At 48.7% G+C, this 19,011-nt stretch overlaps 2 protein-coding genes across 3 annotated transcripts in view; one reads left to right on the forward strand and one right to left on the reverse strand.

The window, feature by feature from the left end:
* The window catches only part of LOC135920897 (uncharacterized), a 55,441-nt gene extending 54,710 nt beyond the window's left edge, over positions 1-731 (forward strand). For both annotated transcript variants that reach the window (XM_070531495.1, XM_070531494.1), the window contains 2 exons: positions 43-188; positions 257-731. In XM_070531495.1, the coding sequence (XP_070387596.1) occupies positions 43-188; positions 257-413 (303 nt within the window). In that variant the 3' untranslated portion in view covers positions 414-731. The remainder of the gene's footprint in view (positions 1-42; positions 189-256) is intronic.
* Positions 1-19,011, reverse strand: part of mmd (disintegrin and metalloproteinase domain-containing protein mind-meld) — a 336,846-nt gene that overhangs the window by 285,149 nt on the left and 32,686 nt on the right. The window lies entirely within an intron of this gene.

The raw sequence follows: 19,011 nt of genomic DNA on the forward strand, positions 1-19,011 counted from the left end.
AACTGGTCCAACATCGTGATGCAGACTTTTAATCATTCGCAGGAGGAGCAGCAGCAGGACGAGGTGCTCGCGGGCTACCTGCAGTGCAGCGGCATGCTGGCCGCCGACAACCACTGCCTGGAGCGGCTAGCGTGCCAGTTCTCGGCCGATGCGCTGCGCGCACCACTGCACAAGGACGTTGCCTCGCTGTGAGTCCCCGCCCTTTTTGTGTGCATGTCGTCCGCCGCATAATTCCTGGTGCTCGCGCTGTGTGCAGGGTCATCTACACCCTCCTCAGGAACCGATTCATCCCGGAGCGCTTCAAGCAGCGGCTGCGCTTGGCGGCCCGCCAGGCGCGCCCTTCGCCCGCGCACTGCCTGCGGCGCTTCCCCTGCGCCCAGCAGCGCCGCCCAGCGCCGCTACCGTCGTCATGAGCCGGTCGTGTCGGCACATGGTGGAATACATATTCGGCGCCCTCTTGTGCGATTCTGACGGGCCAGTGGAGACGCCAGCGGGGACGGCCGCACGAAAGGAAGAGATCGGTCGAGCGGAATTTTGAGCGGAGTAGAATTGGTGTATGCGCTCGGAGAAGAGTTGCCTAGGTCCGCCATCTTGCCCGCCGACGCATCCATGTTAAGCAGGAAAGCCAATCCTGTTGAATGCAGGAAGCGGCGCGGGTCAGCAGCCAAGTGTGCTTGCTCGTTCGTTCCGCGTCATTGGCGGCTGGAATTGACTTTCACATCAAAGGAAAACTCGAAGAAATAACGAATTTAGATAAAATTGATTCTATAAATTGTTCGTCGCTCGTTCCACGACGTTTATGGCACAGTGCTTTTAAAGAAGAAATAAGTAACTTGAGCAAACAAGGATTGCGGATAAAACATGTGCTAAAAATTGTGTTTTATGCTTTAGAAATAACGCAAGATAGGTAGAATTTTGCGCAGATCGAAGAACGTCTGGCGTAATAGACGCTGGATATACTGCTTCAAACCTTTGTACTTCGCAGTTCGATGGACTTCGACGGACTGTACTACACACTAAAAAAAAAAAAAAAGGTTTGCACACTTTGAGGTGTATATCTGCCACACAACGATAATCGTCATCTGGCTTGCTGCGTTTCCTTTCTCAAACGCTGCGAGCCCGGTACTTTCCAGTAACGAACGGCATGCGCGTTATCAGCATGATAGCATTCCCGACAGGAAAGTAGAGGGCGCGGTGTTTTCAAGAAAGGAAACGCATCAAGGCAGATGACGATTATTGTTGTGTGGCAGAAGGGGCATTCCAAAGGTTGTAACTTTGCCTAAGAGTGTAAGAAAAGTTTACACCCTTTGGGGTGTATATTTGCCACAACAATAATCGACATGTGTCTTGCCCGCATTTATCTTGAAAACGCTGCGCTCGTTACTTTCCTGTCGAGAATGCTCTGTCATGCACATAACGCGCATGCCGTTCGTGACTTGTAAGTACCGGGCTCGCATCGCTAAAGAAAGGAAATGTGGACAAGACAGATGACGTTGTGCGGCAAATATACACCCCAAAGTGGGCAACTGTTTTTGTGTAAGAACGTGAATCAAGATAACTTCGCTGATGGAATAATTCCCTATCGTAGTGGCTATAACGAGCCGTTTTTCTCATTAAACGTGGATTTATATTTTTGTTCATCACTAAAATTCGCGAAAAATTACATTTGGCACCCCACGCGGCAAGAACATGAAGCTGCATAAGTGGTCCACCACGTGACCTTCTACTAGCGTACGCAGTTTCTGGTCTTTTTATTAGTATTGTAATGCAGCATACCTTCTATTAATATAAATTTTCCTGACTTACAATGTGCAGATAAACCTTTGTTTGTAATGCACTCAAAAGTGACGCTGCCTTCGCCTTCGATGAGTTGGCTTGGCTCGTTTATCGACAAAACAACGACGACGGGGGTCAGCCAACCATGACGTAGGCGTGTGCTTGGGGGAAAACGCGGTACAAATATAATATATGTCTGTCCAACAACGCGAACTTAATGCAAGAGCTTTTATTTTCAAAAGTGGTTGAAAAAATGGCTGTGGCTTAGCTAAGGTTAAGCCCAGGATGCGAAGCATACTAGCCTTTATTAAAACGCGACAGCGTTAAGGAGCTCGTGTCGCAGAAAAGCCGGTGTCGTCGGCGGCGTTGGCCGTGAGCGATAAATCCCAGCAGGCACTTCATGAATAAAAAACAACTTGCAAAATGGGCTTAGTGGGAATCGAACCAGGGTCTCCTGTTATGACGTCATATGGTAGCTACGCGGCCGTGCGCGGCGCAGCAAGGAAGAGCGTGCTTGTGCGGCTAGTATGCTTCGCATAAAATTGGAGGACGCTTAAGCTTCGCCTTCAAGAGTGGAACGCGACAGCGTTCCCGTCCACCCGCCAAGGGGTGTAAGACAATGGGCTACGGCGCAGCGACTACGCGCCCCGCATCGGACGCGGAGAGCGTCGAGCAACGCAGCGTTCGGCGCGGCAACGAAATGTGAGCCTGAGCAAGCGACGCACGCCTGAGCCTTAGAAACAGCTCGTTTCTAAGGCAACACCGCATTCACTAGAGGCGCTTTTGTACCGCTTTGAAGCATCGAACTCGTGCCATGGTTCCTGCCATGGTTCCTGGTTCCTCTGGTTCCTGCCATGCGCGGAACCAGAGGGAGTGCCTGTCGATCTGTTAATACTTTTGTGCATGCACAGTGTGTGGCGAACGCGTATGGATATTAGACATGAGCGCATTGTTCAGGCCCCAGCACATGAATATTTCATTGAAAGTGTGTTATATATACGCGAATTTTTCTGTGCACAGAGTGACCCTCCTGATTGGCTAAGTGCTTTGGACAAAGTGACTAGCCTACATCGTTCTTATCACACCACACTGATCCGGCATTGACTAGTTGTTTTTTATGGACATGTAATACTCACATTGTACCTTCTTTTGCCAAGCCGGTAATAAAAAAAAAACTCGTGGCTGAGTGGTAGCGCCTCCGTCTCACACTCCGGAGACCCTGGTTCGATTCCCACCCAGCCCATCTTGCAAGTTGTTTTTTATTCATAAAGTGCCTGCTGGGATTTATCGCTCACGGCCAACGCCGCCGACGCCGACGACACCGGCTTTTCTGCGACACGAGCTCCTTAACGCTGTCGCGTTAAAAGGTCAACATGTAGTTGGTTCACCGCAGTTACACTCGCTCCAAGCAGAACGATTGCAGCTTTCTGAATTTACGAGCTGGGCTATCGACACCGCTCTCACTTCTCAGCATTGCTAGCATGGTTGCTAGAGTGCACTAGAATGCAGCTGCTAGAGTGCAACTGGCCCAAAATAACACGCCTCCATAGAATCCTGCGGCGCGGCCGCGGGAGCCGAGGAGGAAAAGCGCACCGTGCGTAGCCGGCGGGCGAGGAGAATCGAGGAGGGAAGCGCCGTGAGGAGGAGAGTGTCGCTACTTTCAAATTATCAAGGGGTTTTACCATAGAATAAAGAACCAACCTAGAGAAGGGAAACTGTACCTTCCGCAGTGGTTCGAAAATAAGCAGAAGCAGCGCATGGAACTTACTTAGGTGGACGCCAGATGACGTTGCTCAATCCGGAAGTACAATTTTTTTTAGAAAAAAGATCCAATATGGCCGCTTTTTGCCGGTCGCGTACGCTGGTAGCGGCGTGCGTGCCCTGCTGGCTATGTGGCATGCCTCAATGCCTTTGCTGCCGCGTAGCTGGTGCGTTCTAATTGCCAAGAGCCTCTACTGACGCCCATACAAACAAGCCACAAGTGAGTGAACAGGACGTGCGACTTTATTGGCAGAAGACAAGCAGTGTACATTCCCGTGCAATAGCAGAAATAGAATTTGCATGTCGAGATACGCTGGAATCATTGACGCGAGCTCGTAAACGGCTCACCGTCGTCGTCGCACGTTGTGGTCAGGTTAACGAGCGACAACCAGCAGCGGAAATAGATTGGACAGAGTGTGCCACCTGTTTGCAGCGACAGTCGCCGTTAAAAATGCCCAAATTGCATTGCGAAGCAATCGGGTGACGCAGGCATCTGCTGCCGCAGCCTACAACGCGACATGGACTACCCCGGATTTTAGCCGTTCACTCCTTTCCAACCTGCACGTTTATTTTCTTTCGGGGGCCGCTAATGCATGGCTCACACTTGGTGTCACACGTTGTCTCATTATGGACAAGTCGCCTTCATTAGCTACTTTTGCGGGCCTTTCCAACCATGTGGCTATCAACTTCATACGCATCGGACTATGTAAGCACGTATACTGGTCTCCGTTCATGCCTAATCGCGGCCGAGAAAAGCCAGAGGCACAATTTGCCCATGGCTGCAGCAGGAAAGGGCGAACGGGGAGCACGAATCACGGTGCATGAAAATTGGGAGTCTATGTCGCTGCGCAGGCTGCAGGAGCGAATGCTTACTTCGAGAGACTGCTTCCCAATGCAACTGACCAGGCCGCCACATTCGAGAAGCATAACACAGCAACCATAACCAAGTGAGATAACATCGAAATTAAACAGCAATCAATCGCCACATAAGGTTCAGACAATACATTATACATTGGCTACGAACCATATGGCAACAGTGAGCATTCACATACACGGATCTCTTAGGGTACATTCAGCCGCCTACCTACAGGCGTAGTGCCTGCCTTCGTCGCACGTGGTGGTCTAGTAACGAGCGACAACCAGCAGCAGATACAGATTGGACAGAGTGTCCCGCCTGTTTGCAGCGACAGACGCTGTTAAAGATGAGAAACTTGCAGTGCGAAGCAATCGGGTGACGCAGGCATCTGCTGCCGCAGCCTACACAGCGACATGGACTACCCATCATTTTAGCATTGACTCCTTTCCAACCTGCATGTTTCTTTTCTTTCGGAGGCCGCTAATGTGTGGCTCACACTTGGTGCCCCACATTGTCTCAATATGGACAAGTCGCTTTCGTGGGCATCACCTTCAGCCACTTTTACAGGCCTTTCCACCCAACTTCATCCACGTCCGGCAATGTAAGCACGTATTCTGGTCTCCGTTCGTGCTTAATCGCAGCCGAGAAAGGCCAGAGGCACAATTTGCCCATGGCTGCAGCAGGAAAGGGTGAACGGGGAGCACAAATCGCGGTGCGTGTAAATTGGGAGTCTATGTCGCTGTGCAGACTGCAGGAGCAAATGCTTACTTCGAGAGACTGCTTCCCAGTGCAACCGACCAGGCCGCAATATTCGAAAAACATAACACTGCAACCGTAACCAAGTGACATAACGGCAAAATTAAACAGAAATCAGTCACCGCATGAGGTTCAGACAATACATTATACATTGGCTACGAACCATCTTACAGGCATAATGCTTGCTTTTGTCGCATGTGGTGGTCTGGTAACGAGCGACAACCAGTGGTACAAACAGATTGGACAGAGCCTCGCACCTATTTGAACCAAAAGTTGCCGTTGAAGATGAGCAACTTCCATTGCGAAGCAATCAGGTGACGCAGCCATCTGCTGCCGCAACCAACACAGCGACATCGACTACCAGGCATTTTAGCGTTAACTCCTTTCCAACCTGCACATTTATTTTCTTTCGAGGGCCGCTAATGTGTGGCTCCCACTTTGTGTCCCACTTTGTCTCAATGTGGACAAGTCGCTTTTGTGGGCATCACCTTCGGCAGCCATTTTTGCGGGCCTTTCCACCCATACGGCTATCAACTTCATACACTTCGAACCATGTAAGCACATATGCTGGTCTCCGTTTTGAGCAAATCATGGCCGAGGTAGGCCACAAGCACAATTTGCCCATGGCTGCAGCAGGCAAGAACGAACGGGGAGCACCAGTTACGGTGTGTGTATACTGGGAGTGTATGTCGCTTTGCGGACTGCAGGAGCAAATCCAGGCACCAGGCACCCACATCCGAGAAACGTAACACAGTTACCACAACCAAGTGAGGCAGCAAAACCAGATTCTGCAATCAATCACTTCAGTGTAGCTTGCGCAAAGAACCAGGCTATCGAGCAGGCACGTACCCAGGATTTTTTTTCGGGGGGGGGGGGGGGGGGCCACCAACTCCATCATCATCATCATCATCACCACCACCACCACCACCACCACCACCATCATCATCATCATCATCATCATCATCATCAGCCTGTTTTATGTCCACTGCAAGACGAAGGCCTCTCCCTGCGTTGCGATCTCCAATTACCCCTGTCCTGCGCCAATCGATTCCAACTAGCGCCCGCGAATTTCCTAATTTCATTGCTCCGTATAGTCTTTTGTCGTCCTCGATTGCCTTTGCCTTCTCTTGGTAACCATTCTGTAACCCTAATGGTCCAACGGTTATCTAACCGGCGCATTACATGACCTGCCCAGCTACATTTTTTCCTCTTGATGTCAATTAGAATATCGTCTATACCCGTTCGCTCTCTGATCCAAACCGCTCTTTCTCTCTCTTAACGTTATGCCTAGCAATCTTCGTTCGATCGCTCTTTGCGCGGTCCTTAACTTGCTCTCAAGTCTCTGCCCCATATGTCAGCACTGGCAAAATGCACTGATTGCACACCTTACTTTTCAATAATAATGGTAAGCTTCCAGTCAGGAGCTGGCAATATCTGCCGTATGCGATCCTACCTATTTTTATTCTTCTGTGAATTTCCTTCTCATGGTCCGGGTTCCCTGTGATTAATTGGCCTAGGTAAACGTGCTCCTTCACAGTCTCTAGTGGCCGACTGGCGATCCTGATCTCTTGTTCCTTTGTTGTTGTTGTTGTAGCCTGTGGCACGTGTGGCTCCTACCCACGAGGGGGGATTGGCCAAGAAATGGGTGGATTATTCCAAAATAATAGAGAGCATAAATTTCTTAATATCTATGCGAATAGCATTGAATAGGGTTGAATTACCGGCTAAAATAAAATCAGGAAGGTGCTGTTGAATGAGGAATAATTAATTTAAAAGTAATAAAAAAATAGAATTTAGCAGGGCATTCGTTTAGATTCTGTAAGGAATGTTTGGACAGCGAAGCATGCATCCCTGTGGCTGAATCCCAAAGTGGACGCCCCGAACAAAAGAATTGCAGGTTCTGTCAAGTCCAGGCCAATTCTTGGACAAGTTATCTCCAACAATCTTTTTCTTAACGCAGCAAAGCGGCTGCAAGATAGCAGAAAGTGCTGTATCGTCTCCTCTTTCTCACAAAAAGAACAAAGGGGAGAGGGAACCAAATCCGATCTGTATAAATTGAAATTTAGGGAGGGAATGCGGCAGCGTAATTTGGTGAGGCAGACCTCAAGCATCTTTGTGTAATAAGATTCGCTATGCCAGGGAAATGCCAGGTGTTTATACTCTGGAGAAGCTGTCAAATGTGGGTTTCTGAGTTTCTGTGGGTTTCAAATGTGGTTTCTGCCAAATAGGAGTTTCTACATGTATCCTGTTCATTACTGTTTCTAAGTGAGGTATCGTGACTCCTCTTGGTACTGTATACAGGTCAGCTTAGAATTTTTCCCCTGCTTTTACTATATCTTCGAGATTGCTGATGATATTCCCCTTTTTATCTTTTAGTGCATACATCATGGTTTGTCCTATGCCAGGTTTCTTTTTTACTGATTTCAGGCTGCGTTCATTTTTTACGGCTTCTTCAGTGTTTCTCATGTTAGAGTTTCGAATATCAGTTATTTTCGCCTTGTTGGTCAGTTTGGACAGTTCCGCGAATCGCGTAACGCTGTGTGCCCGCCAGTCCCATACAACCGCGTAGAGCGCAGGACTCTGCGATTCTAGACGTACTGCGCTCTGTTAGATATGGCGCCGTTTCCTGAGGCTACTTCGAGTTCCCCAAACCACTTCGAATCGCAGCACAGCTAATTGAGGAATGCAGAAGCAGGAAAGCGCATTCCAGAGGAGCACTGGACAAGTGCAAACAAGTTCGCGGCGTCGTGCGCCGCCGGGATTAGAAGGGGTCCTGGGACAATGGAGCTCAATCGTACCCCTTCGCCTTTGAAGAAGGCATTTGCCACCGCTGCGGAGCCGAGTCACCGGGAGCAGGTGGGCCCTTGTACAATGGAGCATGAGCGCCCCCCCTCCTTCTCCACCTTAGAAGTGGATTGCAATTCTGCGAGGCAAGAGCGCAGTACCGGGAACAAGTGATCAAGAGTGACTCTCTTCGCCGGGTATGACGCCATCGCACGGGCGCCTGCCATTGGCGGAAAGTGGCGTCATCGGAGCGGACTCTCCCATTGGTCGAACATGACGTGACTTCCAGTGCTCGAAGGGTTTATAAGAAGCCTTCCAGAGAGACCTGAGCATTCTGGAGCATTCCCTGATTATCTGATTCACCTCTCTCGAACTTCTTGCCGCGGGCCGCAGCGTCCGAGTTGCTGCCGGCCCGTAATGACTGTACGAATGTTAATTGACGCTCACCTCCCTGTACATAATGTAGAATAAACACTCCCAAGTTTGGGTTTTCATCCCGGAGACCGTCCTCCAACCCCTACAGCTCACCGCGATAGTTAGAAAAACACCCACATGAGCACAGCAGAGAAGTGGCTACGTGAGGCGGTTCGACCGATAACTGTAGAAGCGTCATTCAAAACAAGTAATCGTTCTCCACTTCCGGCGGCGTTTTCTCTACTTCCTTTTTCAATAAAAAGATGTTGATCCATAAATAGTCTCATAAACAACGCTTAACTTTTTTATTATTCGCTTTTGCTTGCAGTTTGGTTGTTGCCTTCGCTCTCTCCCTTAGTATATCGCTTAATTTCTTAACTCCTGGCGATTTTTGTTTCCAGTTGCCAATGTTGCCCGAAAAGTGCTATAGAGTTAGGGAAAAACAGACGAGGTAACGGGCGACAGTCATCTTGCTTATGGATTTAAGAGTTATTGCAGGGTTTCATGATGGACGCTCTTTCACATTATTTTATTTCCCACCTTATCTAACCCATATCACGTGTATATGGTTCCGGGCATCTGCCAGCGTCGCGGCGAGCCGGAACTCAAGAAAATAATGAAGCAAAGGGAAAAGTTAAACGCAGTTGGCGTTTCCTCCGGCCGCAACTCGTTTCATGAGAGTACAGAACAGCTGAGGAACAGCCGCATCCCTCTCCTGGTCCCAGGATAAGCCTAAACAAAGAAGGTTGAACTAACGAAAGCAACAGCTATGCGCGTGACGGTTGAATAGATGGGGACAACTGAACGCATAGCGAGTTAATCGCGCGGGTGCCGAATCTATGAGAAACCTGTCCTTCACATTACAAGAGGTGCCGATAACTACCGCCGTCTAAAAGGAGTGAAAAAGGCAGCATAATGCTGACCGATGAACAGCTGTCAAGTCTCAATATTGATCTGGTGGCGCTTTAGGAATGTGTGAGGAGTGGTGGCGTGGGTGGGGAGGGGGGGGGGGGTATGCCACTTGATTTCGCCCCCCCCCCCCCCTGGTACGTGCCTGCTATCGAGGAAGAAGAGCAATCATCAACGAGACTAAGAATGTGGAAAATGAGAAAGCTTGCATTCAAGAGAGAAGCCACTCTGCTATGCAAGTATTGAAGGCTAAAAACATCAAGAAAAGTAAGATGGTGCATAGCACATGGTGCATAGGTTAATGCAAGACACATGCCGATGCTGCATCAGCTATTTCAGGAGAGGAATTGTGCATGACAACATACACTAGAAGATGCTGCTACAGATATGTTAGGCTACTAGACAGTGACTGGTATTAAGTATCAGCGAAGAATCGGTTGACCTTTATGTTTGGATGAGGATGAATGATCTATAATAAAAATGAGCAATGAAAAAGCTTGCATTTATAGAAGACAAATTACACTTGGCACAAACAGAATTGACATGGTTAGGAAGCTGATTAAGGGCAAACTGACGGAATTCGCTCTTTCAGCCAGCGTCGTCCGTGCTTGGTCGGATGTTGCAGGTGCATCTGAAGACGAGGAATTTCTAGAAAGTCCTTATTGAGTTACCTGGATGACTCAGCCAAATGTCCGTGCTGGTGGAATGGTGGCTGAAGCTCTTTTCAGTCTTAACACAGTCCTCTGCAGACTTGATATCTCATCCATATTCTTCTGCATGCGCTTCTTTGTTCGTGGTGTTTAAGGGGCTTTACACTCGGTGTGATCGGCGCGCCCTCTAAATATGAATAAATATATTTTTCCCCGCAAATCTGCCTGCGTCTGAAATTTTGTGTTGTCTTTTTAAATTCTTTTCTCTGTCCGAGGCAGATAATCGTGTCAAGGAGTTGAGCAATGAAGCAAAACAAAACAAACAGAAGCAACCCCGCTCTCCGCGCGGCAGCGCAACGTGCAATTCCGAAACTTCTGCAAAACGCAACATGGCGCGACGAGTATAGTCTCGGAACGTGGGACTTGACGGTCCTGGGCTCTGCGGCTGGAATCGGCGACATGTCCGAAGACGGCATCAGCGCGAGAGTACTAGCGAGATGGAGTTTTCTAGCCCCGACGTGTTTAAGAAGCTGGTTGGAAGTTTTCGAATTATTCCGTTGCATTCGAAGGTGAAGTCAAGTTTTGTTTGGAGACACTTTGGACATTTGGCGTACCTCAATGGGGGAAAGCAGAAGACAAGTGACGACTACTGCGAGAGCTGCTTGACCGAATCGTCAAAAGAAGACAACTCAAAGCCGTTCGAATCGTGAGTAGGGCGCATTTGGTTCGTTACGGAGCTAAACTATGAAATTTGGTCGTAGCTGTTTTATCATTTCATTGTGAGAATTTATATATTTTCCTCTTTCCTCCGCAGCTGCAAGGTTAAATGCTACGCGAGCACAGTAAGCACGTCGAACTTGCAAAGACACTTGATGGATGCCCACAAACTACAAGACGACTGCAAGAAGGGCGCAGCTAGGGCTGCCGCGACGGTGAAGCATTTTTTCCAGACGATTCCCAGGCGCAAGACGACAACGTCGTCAAGAAAGAGCTTGCTCGTCAGAGACCTGGTTCTCTTGATCGCCAGAGACCTGCTGCCGTTTAACATTGTGAACGGCGAAGGATTACAGGTGGGTGACAGCTATAACGCAGTTTATACGCTTTTCTTTTATAATATTACTGTAAGTGCTAACGAATAGTTACTATTTCTCTTCGGTAGGACAATTGTTCATAAAATATGAAGTCATCAGAGGGCTCCAAGAACTCCCTGACCGAACGACGTTGTCGATGGCAGCGCTGGATGATGTGAACCATGCCATGCACGGACAGGTGAAGAAAATGGTGACTGAGGGGTCAAGGTTCTGTGCCGTCACGTACGATCTGTGGACCGATAGTTACAGGCGGCGAGCCTACATCACGTTCACTCGTCATCATATGGATGGTATGTTCAGCATGTTGTTTTCGGACTCCTGATACCAATAAGCGCGTGCCTCAGCCCATGTATAAAATTTCGGCGCGTGCTTCCGAAGTACTTTTCTGAACTTTTCATTTACCTTAAATTGACGTGAGCTTTCAGACAAGGCAAAAGAAAAAGCTTCGTTTCTGCTTCTATGTCTAAATATATATATATCACGAAATCATTAAATGATTGCATTAATACTGGGCGAGTGTAGCGAACACACTTGAAGTGTGTTCAATTCTGTGTTCCTCTCCAGCTGGTTGCACGCAGTGACAGGACGCTCTGCGCGTGCTACCTCGGGCGACTCTGGCTGTCGTATACCACGGCCGTACAGTGCAACGGCCGCTCGATCCACGGCGGATCGGGCACCGCGCGCGTTGCTTATTTTTCTTGATAGGACACGCCGCGCGCGCGGCTTGTTTTGTGCGCGAGTGCGTGTGTGTGCGCGCGACCCCACACGCCGATTATCGCGTGCGTGCTTCGGGACTCGGCGTGTGCGCCGCTTGTGCCGAGCAGTGTGTGCCGTGACATCTCGGACGCTGTGCAGTCAGGGGACGCCCGCCTGCAGAGCTGGCTCGGGCAATCGCGGGCGGGCGTCGCGTTCCTTGTGCGGTGTTCTATACCCCTCGCCTTTTTTATTTCCTCTCCACTCCCTGACCCCTTATTTAAGCTGGCCGCACCTCAGGTGCTTCATAGTTCGATAACAGATGCCGCGGCTGGCACACATCTCCCCCTCCCCCTTTTTTTTAACTATACAAGAAGAAGTACTTTGTTGGTGAGGTAAGTGGCGTACCACGCTGTTTCAGTCTGTAATGGTTTCTGTTTTTATTTCAGAGAACTTCGAGCTCGTGTCATTGACTCTGAGCACGAGGCACATATGACCGAGAGACATACAGGCGCTGCCATCATGAATGAGTTTCGAGGGTGCCTGGGAGAATCCGACAAGGCGGCGGGAACGGAAGCGCGCGCCGGCTCGAACGCGAGGCGCGCACACGGAACACCACCGGTGCCACGGCCTGAACAACCTCCTCGCCATCAAGGACGGATTCGGAAGTGTCCCAAAACTCGACAGTTTGCTATTAAACTGCCGTGACATCGTGAAAACTGTGCACTACCAGGCCCACGACCTGGAGGAGATCGCGGACTCGGAACTGAATGCGGCAGTGCAATCGTTGGTCAGCACAGCCGAAGCGCTTGAACATGACGAAAATGATCGTGTACTTGATGAAGGCTGTCAAAACAGCGACCACGCATACAACGCCGCTCCAGTAGTACGGGGAGGGGCAGTCACAGTTAAACTGGACACACCAACCGGGTGGCATAGCATATTAGCTATGTTTGAGAGTCTCGTCGCGAGTAAGGCTGCGCTCAGGAAGTTGTCGGCTCGGATAGGGCGCCCGTTCCCTGGTGTCGAAGACTGGTGCCTGATTGAAGAGGTTGTGCAATTCCTAAGCCAGTTTAAATGCGCGCTGGAGCAGCAAAAATCGAGCACGTTCAATGGGCTCATCGTTATTCGAAGCCTTCTCGCCTCACTGCAAGACATGTCCGGAAGCAGCGTAGTTCAAGCAATCAAAAGAGGGATGCTGAAGAGATTTGAACACAGGTTTGCTCTGACAGATCTCATGGTCCCGGCATCGCTTCTCGATCCTAGATTTCAAAATCTAAAAGCTGTTGAAGAGTATGTGACAGAAAGGGGTACATCCAAACTTGAGTTTCTAGCGAACCAGGTGCGTCGCTATATCAAGGAATGCGACGTGGCAATGCCGACTGAATGTGACAGGCGCCCTAACGACGCTTTGACGTCCTTGGCACGACGCCAATCTAGTGCGCCACAGCAGTGGACCAATGAAATCAATGCGGAGTGTCACGCACTTTTAAGTGAATCTTGCGCGCAAGTGAACGGCGTGTTAAAATTTTGGAAAGGGGCCCAGAACGAGCTACCATGACTTTCATGCCTGGCTCGAGAAATTCGATGCATCCCAGCCACGAGCACCCCGAGCGAGCGAGTGTTCTCGGTGGCTGGTCTGGTCCTCCGATCTCGAAGAGCCAATTTGCACCCACTCACGGTAGATAAACTCTTGTTTATTCATGGCAGCTACAGTCTTTGCAAATCTTGCCTCTGAACGAAACTGTTTTTTCTAGTTATTGTTTTGTTGCCAGTTTGTTAGTTTCTGATGTGTTTATGGTGTGTTCGGCATGCAGCCTTTTATCTACTTTCTTCCTCTATATACTTTCATGGACCGTAGAGTGTTGGTTTGTCAGTTCTAACAATTACACACTGCGGTCAAATATTCCACACATTGTGATGATTGTGGTTGTGTTTCTTTTTATCTTTGCATGTTCAACCCTGGCTGGCGCTTTTCTTGAGCTGGAATATATGCTGTCACGCCGTTTATTATGTTAAAGCTATTTGAAAACATTCAATTTGTGTGTCTGTTATTTAATTATTGCACACATTTGAAACGTCCATTGGGTTTCGCAAATAAAAACATTTCTACAGCATAATGCTGTTCTTCGTAACACCTTATATATATACATAGAGTTTCTCACTATAACACCTAGAGGGTAATCTGGCGCCACCGTCTATGGGAGTTTCTTAAGGGGGCACCGTGCCGTCATGGGAATGACGGTATATGTGTCTGCGAGGCTCATGTTGGCTGGTGTTGTAAGAGGTTTTGTCTAAAACGTGGATACGGCTACGCAAATAACGCATTCTCAAAGTAAAATCTTCATAAAATGTTTCCATTCACGCATATTACATCTTTACTCACCCACGATGCATGACCAAGCGAAGAAAAGCAAGAACAGACGACCAACTGTTTCAAAACGAGCGCGAACCTTGTCGTCTGTCCTCCAACTTTAGCGGCCCGCTGATACTTTTTACGTAACATGTAGTCGTACACACAATAACAAGTACTCATAGTTAAACAAAAGATGTTTTCGCGTAATAATAAAGCTAAAACAACTCATCACGTGCTGTTGTAGTAGAAAATGAATCATTGTGACAGACGAAACGGTGCTTGCCAAGCGCGTCTTCAAGGTGTCCTGTCTCTACGAGAACGATGCTAATCCGAATCCACAATATACCGGCATTCCCATGCATACCACAGCGCAGCAGCGGCAGATTTCCCTCTAGGTAATGTAGTGAGCAACTCTATGTGTGTATATATATATATATATATATATATATATATATATATATATATATATATATATATATATATATGGAAAATCTAATGCAACTGAGACCGACAGCTCCACTGAACAATAGAACAGTTTCGATATGCAGGTTAAAAACATTTTTTTTCGGAAACAGCGTATATGAGCAATGACTGCATTCACACTGTAGTCCGCACTTATCCAGCCTAGCTGCTGATGCGCTAACAAAGCGGGCCAACTTGTTTTTATACCTTCACCTGCTGCACAAAAAAGTACTTTAATTATTTCTTATTCCGGGAAAATGCCGTTAAAAGAAAAGTTACTTGGAACAAATGGTGACTAATATTCAGGACAAGTGATTTCAGAAACTGTCCAATCGGAAATGTTTGTGTTATAACATCAACTAATTATTTGACTGGTAAAGGGCTGAACCAAGCAAAAGGTGGGCGTAGAAGAGGTATCTTTCTTTTTTTCGTAAAGAATATTGTATAAACACAATCCGATTCAGCAAAAAATTACCGACGATTACGTTACTTCCTAATGCGAAATTTGAGCGCAGCAAATAAGCTGTTTCACCTTTTCGATAGATTGAGGCAAAGAAATCGAGCAACACATGTATGCGCTATCACAGAATTTTTTTTTTATTTTTCACACGTATTCCTTTAACAAAGACTCCACTAACAGTTCTTGACAGTCATGAAGGAAGCTTTGTGGTCGGAGAAATAGACTGATATATGTTCGACTTGGTACACCAATGCTTGATTCTCAAAGACGCTTCAGCCTCGCTTACTGCTGGTTGCTCTCGACGGCGGCGATGAGCCTCCGCTTCGGCGGCGCTTAGCCTCTGCTTCGGCGACGCGTACTCCTGGATCATCTCGACGGCGGCGACGGTAAGCTTCTGCTTCGGCGGCACGCACCTCTGGATTCTGACGGCGACGGCGCTGGGCCTCTGCTCTGGCAGCTCGTTTAGCAGCAGCAGCAGCAGCAGCAGCAGCAGCAGACGGAGGACTTCCATCGGTCGTCTCGCTCATGGCTCAGAAAGAACTGGCAGATAATTTCGCAGTGGCGAACGGCAGCGGCAATTTCGGCTCGGGCGGTGCACATATACAGATCCGCCGCCACCGATCTGGCTCTCTGATTGCCACCGCACAGGGCGAACGGCAGCGGCAATTTCGGCTCGGGCGGTGCACATATACAGATCCGCCGCCACCGATCTGGCTCTCTGATTGCCACCGCACAGGGGTTGCATTGGAGGAGGAGCGAAGAAAGGAATTAAGTTCGAGCCGGCGCTTTGACAACCGGAGACTCGCAGGAAGAGGGGGGAGGGGGGCGGCGTGTACACCCAGCGGCAAACGATGGGGGCAGAAGCGCGCGCAGCAAGCGGACAACACGATAAAGGGAGGAGGGAAGAGATAGCAGCGACTGACTGATGCCGCTGACGCCGATAGTGAGTCAACCCCAGCTGCGGAGTTGGTTTCAGGGACAACGCCGCCGATGCCGACACAAACAATATAGATACCCTCGCTTCCGCAGCGCTAAGAACCAGGTCTAGCCGTGGGAAGGTGGTCACGTATTCGTCGACGTGCCGGGGCCTACGTGAAATAACCGGCGCGTCGGCAACTGAAGAGCACCCTATCCGCCACACAAGAACAGGGGGGGGGGGGGGACCCTTTCCTCCTCTTTCTGCATGGCGGCGACGGTGTTCTATGCAGTCACGTTATCTTGACTCTCTAGCGGCGTCAGCGGCATCCAGCGGTATCAGTAGGTCGCTGCTAGCGCTGGGGGGATGAAAGGGGGGCGGAGCTGGTTACGAGGCCGACGACAACGCCGACGACGACGCGAAACCCAGGAACGGACGCCAAAGAGCTGCGCTCTAAAAAGTGGAAGTACGATTAATATATCGAGTGTCTAGCGCGTCGGTGCCGGCTTTGCAATTCTAGATTAATTCACTGAATCCTTGCGCAATGGAAAAATATAACCGAGGCATAGCACACAAAAAAAGAAAAAGAAAATAATTGCGTCTACGACGCAGAAAAGAAGAAAGGTCCTACACGTTCGTGGAGCAAGAAATATGTAAACCCAACATACGCGCTTGAGATATGTGCCTCATTTTTAAAAAAAATATGGCGCCAAAAATCAAGATTTACAGAAAATTTTTTCATTTCTCTCACCCTTCAACCCCTCTGTAATTGGTCATCTCATCGCTTAGTACGAAATGCCCTAAATGTTCAACCAGTTTAGCAGAGAAGGCATTTACGTGTCACGCCGCCGTTCGAAACCGCAACACGGCGCGGCCGGAGGAGAGGACGACGCGGCGGCTCTGCTCCTCCCGTCCGCTGCGGTTATTTGGTTCCGCTGCGAAGTGTTTTCTCGCTCCGAGACTTCTTGGGGCGCAATACGCGTATCAGAAAATCATTTTAAAGGCTAGGCGACTTTATCACTGCAGCTGGCCCAACGTACTACTAAATTTTGGTCATTTTATCGCCGTGCTTTAGCTTCGCACTCAGAGCAACACTTATGAGACTCATAATTGCACCGAACAGAGAAAGCGCCGCTTTTACATTTTAAGGGACTATCACGGGGTGCCGTATGCAGTTCTGTCTGGCGTGACTTTATTCGTGCCTGGAGCTACAGGCGCTTGTCCACGGTACGGTGCGCGCCTCAGCACTTGAAACGGGCTGCTCGAGTGAACCAGGGTTATTTCAAGTTTATTTAATTTTGCAATGAAAGGTACAACTGTAGGCACCAATGGTCAAAACTGAGCGTAATGAGAGCGCAAAGGGAAATTTGGTTTCCAATATTAGAAACCTGCAAAGAACTAAGTGCGCGTATGCAGTACCGCTCAGATAATGCCAAGAATGCCTTAGAAAGAAGAATACTTATTGTAAATAAAATAACGCACACGACTGTATATGCATAGTAGTTAGCTTTCAAACAAACAATATGACACGAAATGGAGCGCAAATACAATATATAATGGAGGTATATACCCAGAAATGGTGAACAAGGTGCAGTGCAAACAATAATAATCTGTCGGGCGGGAAGTTCTGTTCAGATATGCAGATATTTCTGGGCATACAATGTGATGTGAACAATTCCTGTTCTATATACATATACAGACGCTTTGTGTTGGTCTTGCTGATATAAACGTTGCAGTTATGCAGTTTATATGTTGTGCGCCTAAGCTTGAGTTACTTCATTTTATCTGGCTTCCCTTGCTTCGATGCGTTCTCTCCTGCAACAAGGAAGTGCAACTTCGCGATACAAAAAACCGTATCACTTGGTTGGTGATTTCTATGCTATGTTGCGCACAGCCAACCATATCCAACTTATTTATTGACAGGCAAGTAATAAGGTCCATGATGCTGACAGCCTTCAACTTGTTAAAGCTGAAACAACGCGTGAAAGCATCTTCCATTGCAGCAACCAAGCCTTTTAGTGCCTGAGATGGGTAAAGTAGGCCACCTCTATCCATGTGGTTTGTAAGGCACGACTCTTCCGGAAGCAAGCGCGAGTCTCTTCGCACTTTGTTCTCATTAGCATTTTCCTGGCCACATACCCACTAACGTAGTAGGTTATGCGCGAGTCGCTGTTTGATCCCACCATCTCACTAAGATCTGGCATCGCATCGCATGCCATTACCATCTTGTTAACTTCATTTAGGTGGCCCACATCCAGGAGATCATCGACCAAACTTTTGCGTGGGTCGAGAAGGTTACTCAGAACTTCTTATGACAAGCAAACAAAAGCGGGGCAGGCGAAGCTAACTTCACGACGCGCGCTTAGAGCCGGAGAGATTGCTCAAACACATCTCGGAGACGACGAGCGCGTCACCTGTCATGAAAAAATGCCGCACCGCCATACGCGGCGATGCCAGCCGATGCTAGCCACCATAACGGCGCCCACTTCTACGGCTTGAGCGGCGCATACTTTCGGGTGAGGCGCGCGACGACGAAAAATACTGCGGCGGCGCTGCGATCGATTGGCCCGCATCGAGATCGCGCCGTTGGAAACTGCTGGCGATTCTGCTCGGCGTTCGTTCGCGCGCTGGTTTATACATTCAGACCACTGTTCATGATTGCATATGACATGTATTTATGCCGTGGGAATAGTTGCCTTTGTTTCTCGTGCTATTTCATTTTATGTATTTTTTGATGTTGCTCGGTGGTTGCGCGTGCATTGCGGCGTCGGCTTTCATTCAGCTATGCTATTGGAGGACGAATACTTTTCTTGTTCTCCAAGCAGCATTATCTCTCGTGTGTATTTTTGCGCATATAGTTTTTCATCAGTAGGTCTCGCGAAACGCAGACGGAAAAACATACGTACGCTTCCTGCTTGCCGCTTCAAACAAATAAAACATACCTGCCCCATCGGGCACCTTGTACACAGATTTACGGGAAGTATTCTTATAGAAAAAGAAAAGAAAAACCGTGCAACATTTAACTCATGTTTCCGTCTTCCTCGCGTAAAAGAATGAGGAGTAATTGGTACGGTTTATTTTATTGCAGTCGGACCTAGGTCGCCGAAAACAGTTTTAGGTAGCCATT

The sequence above is a fragment of the Dermacentor albipictus genome, chromosome 1, assembly GCF_038994185.2.
Source record: "Dermacentor albipictus isolate Rhodes 1998 colony chromosome 1, USDA_Dalb.pri_finalv2, whole genome shotgun sequence".
In the NCBI taxonomy this organism is placed as follows: Eukaryota; Metazoa; Arthropoda; class Arachnida; order Ixodida; family Ixodidae; genus Dermacentor; species Dermacentor albipictus.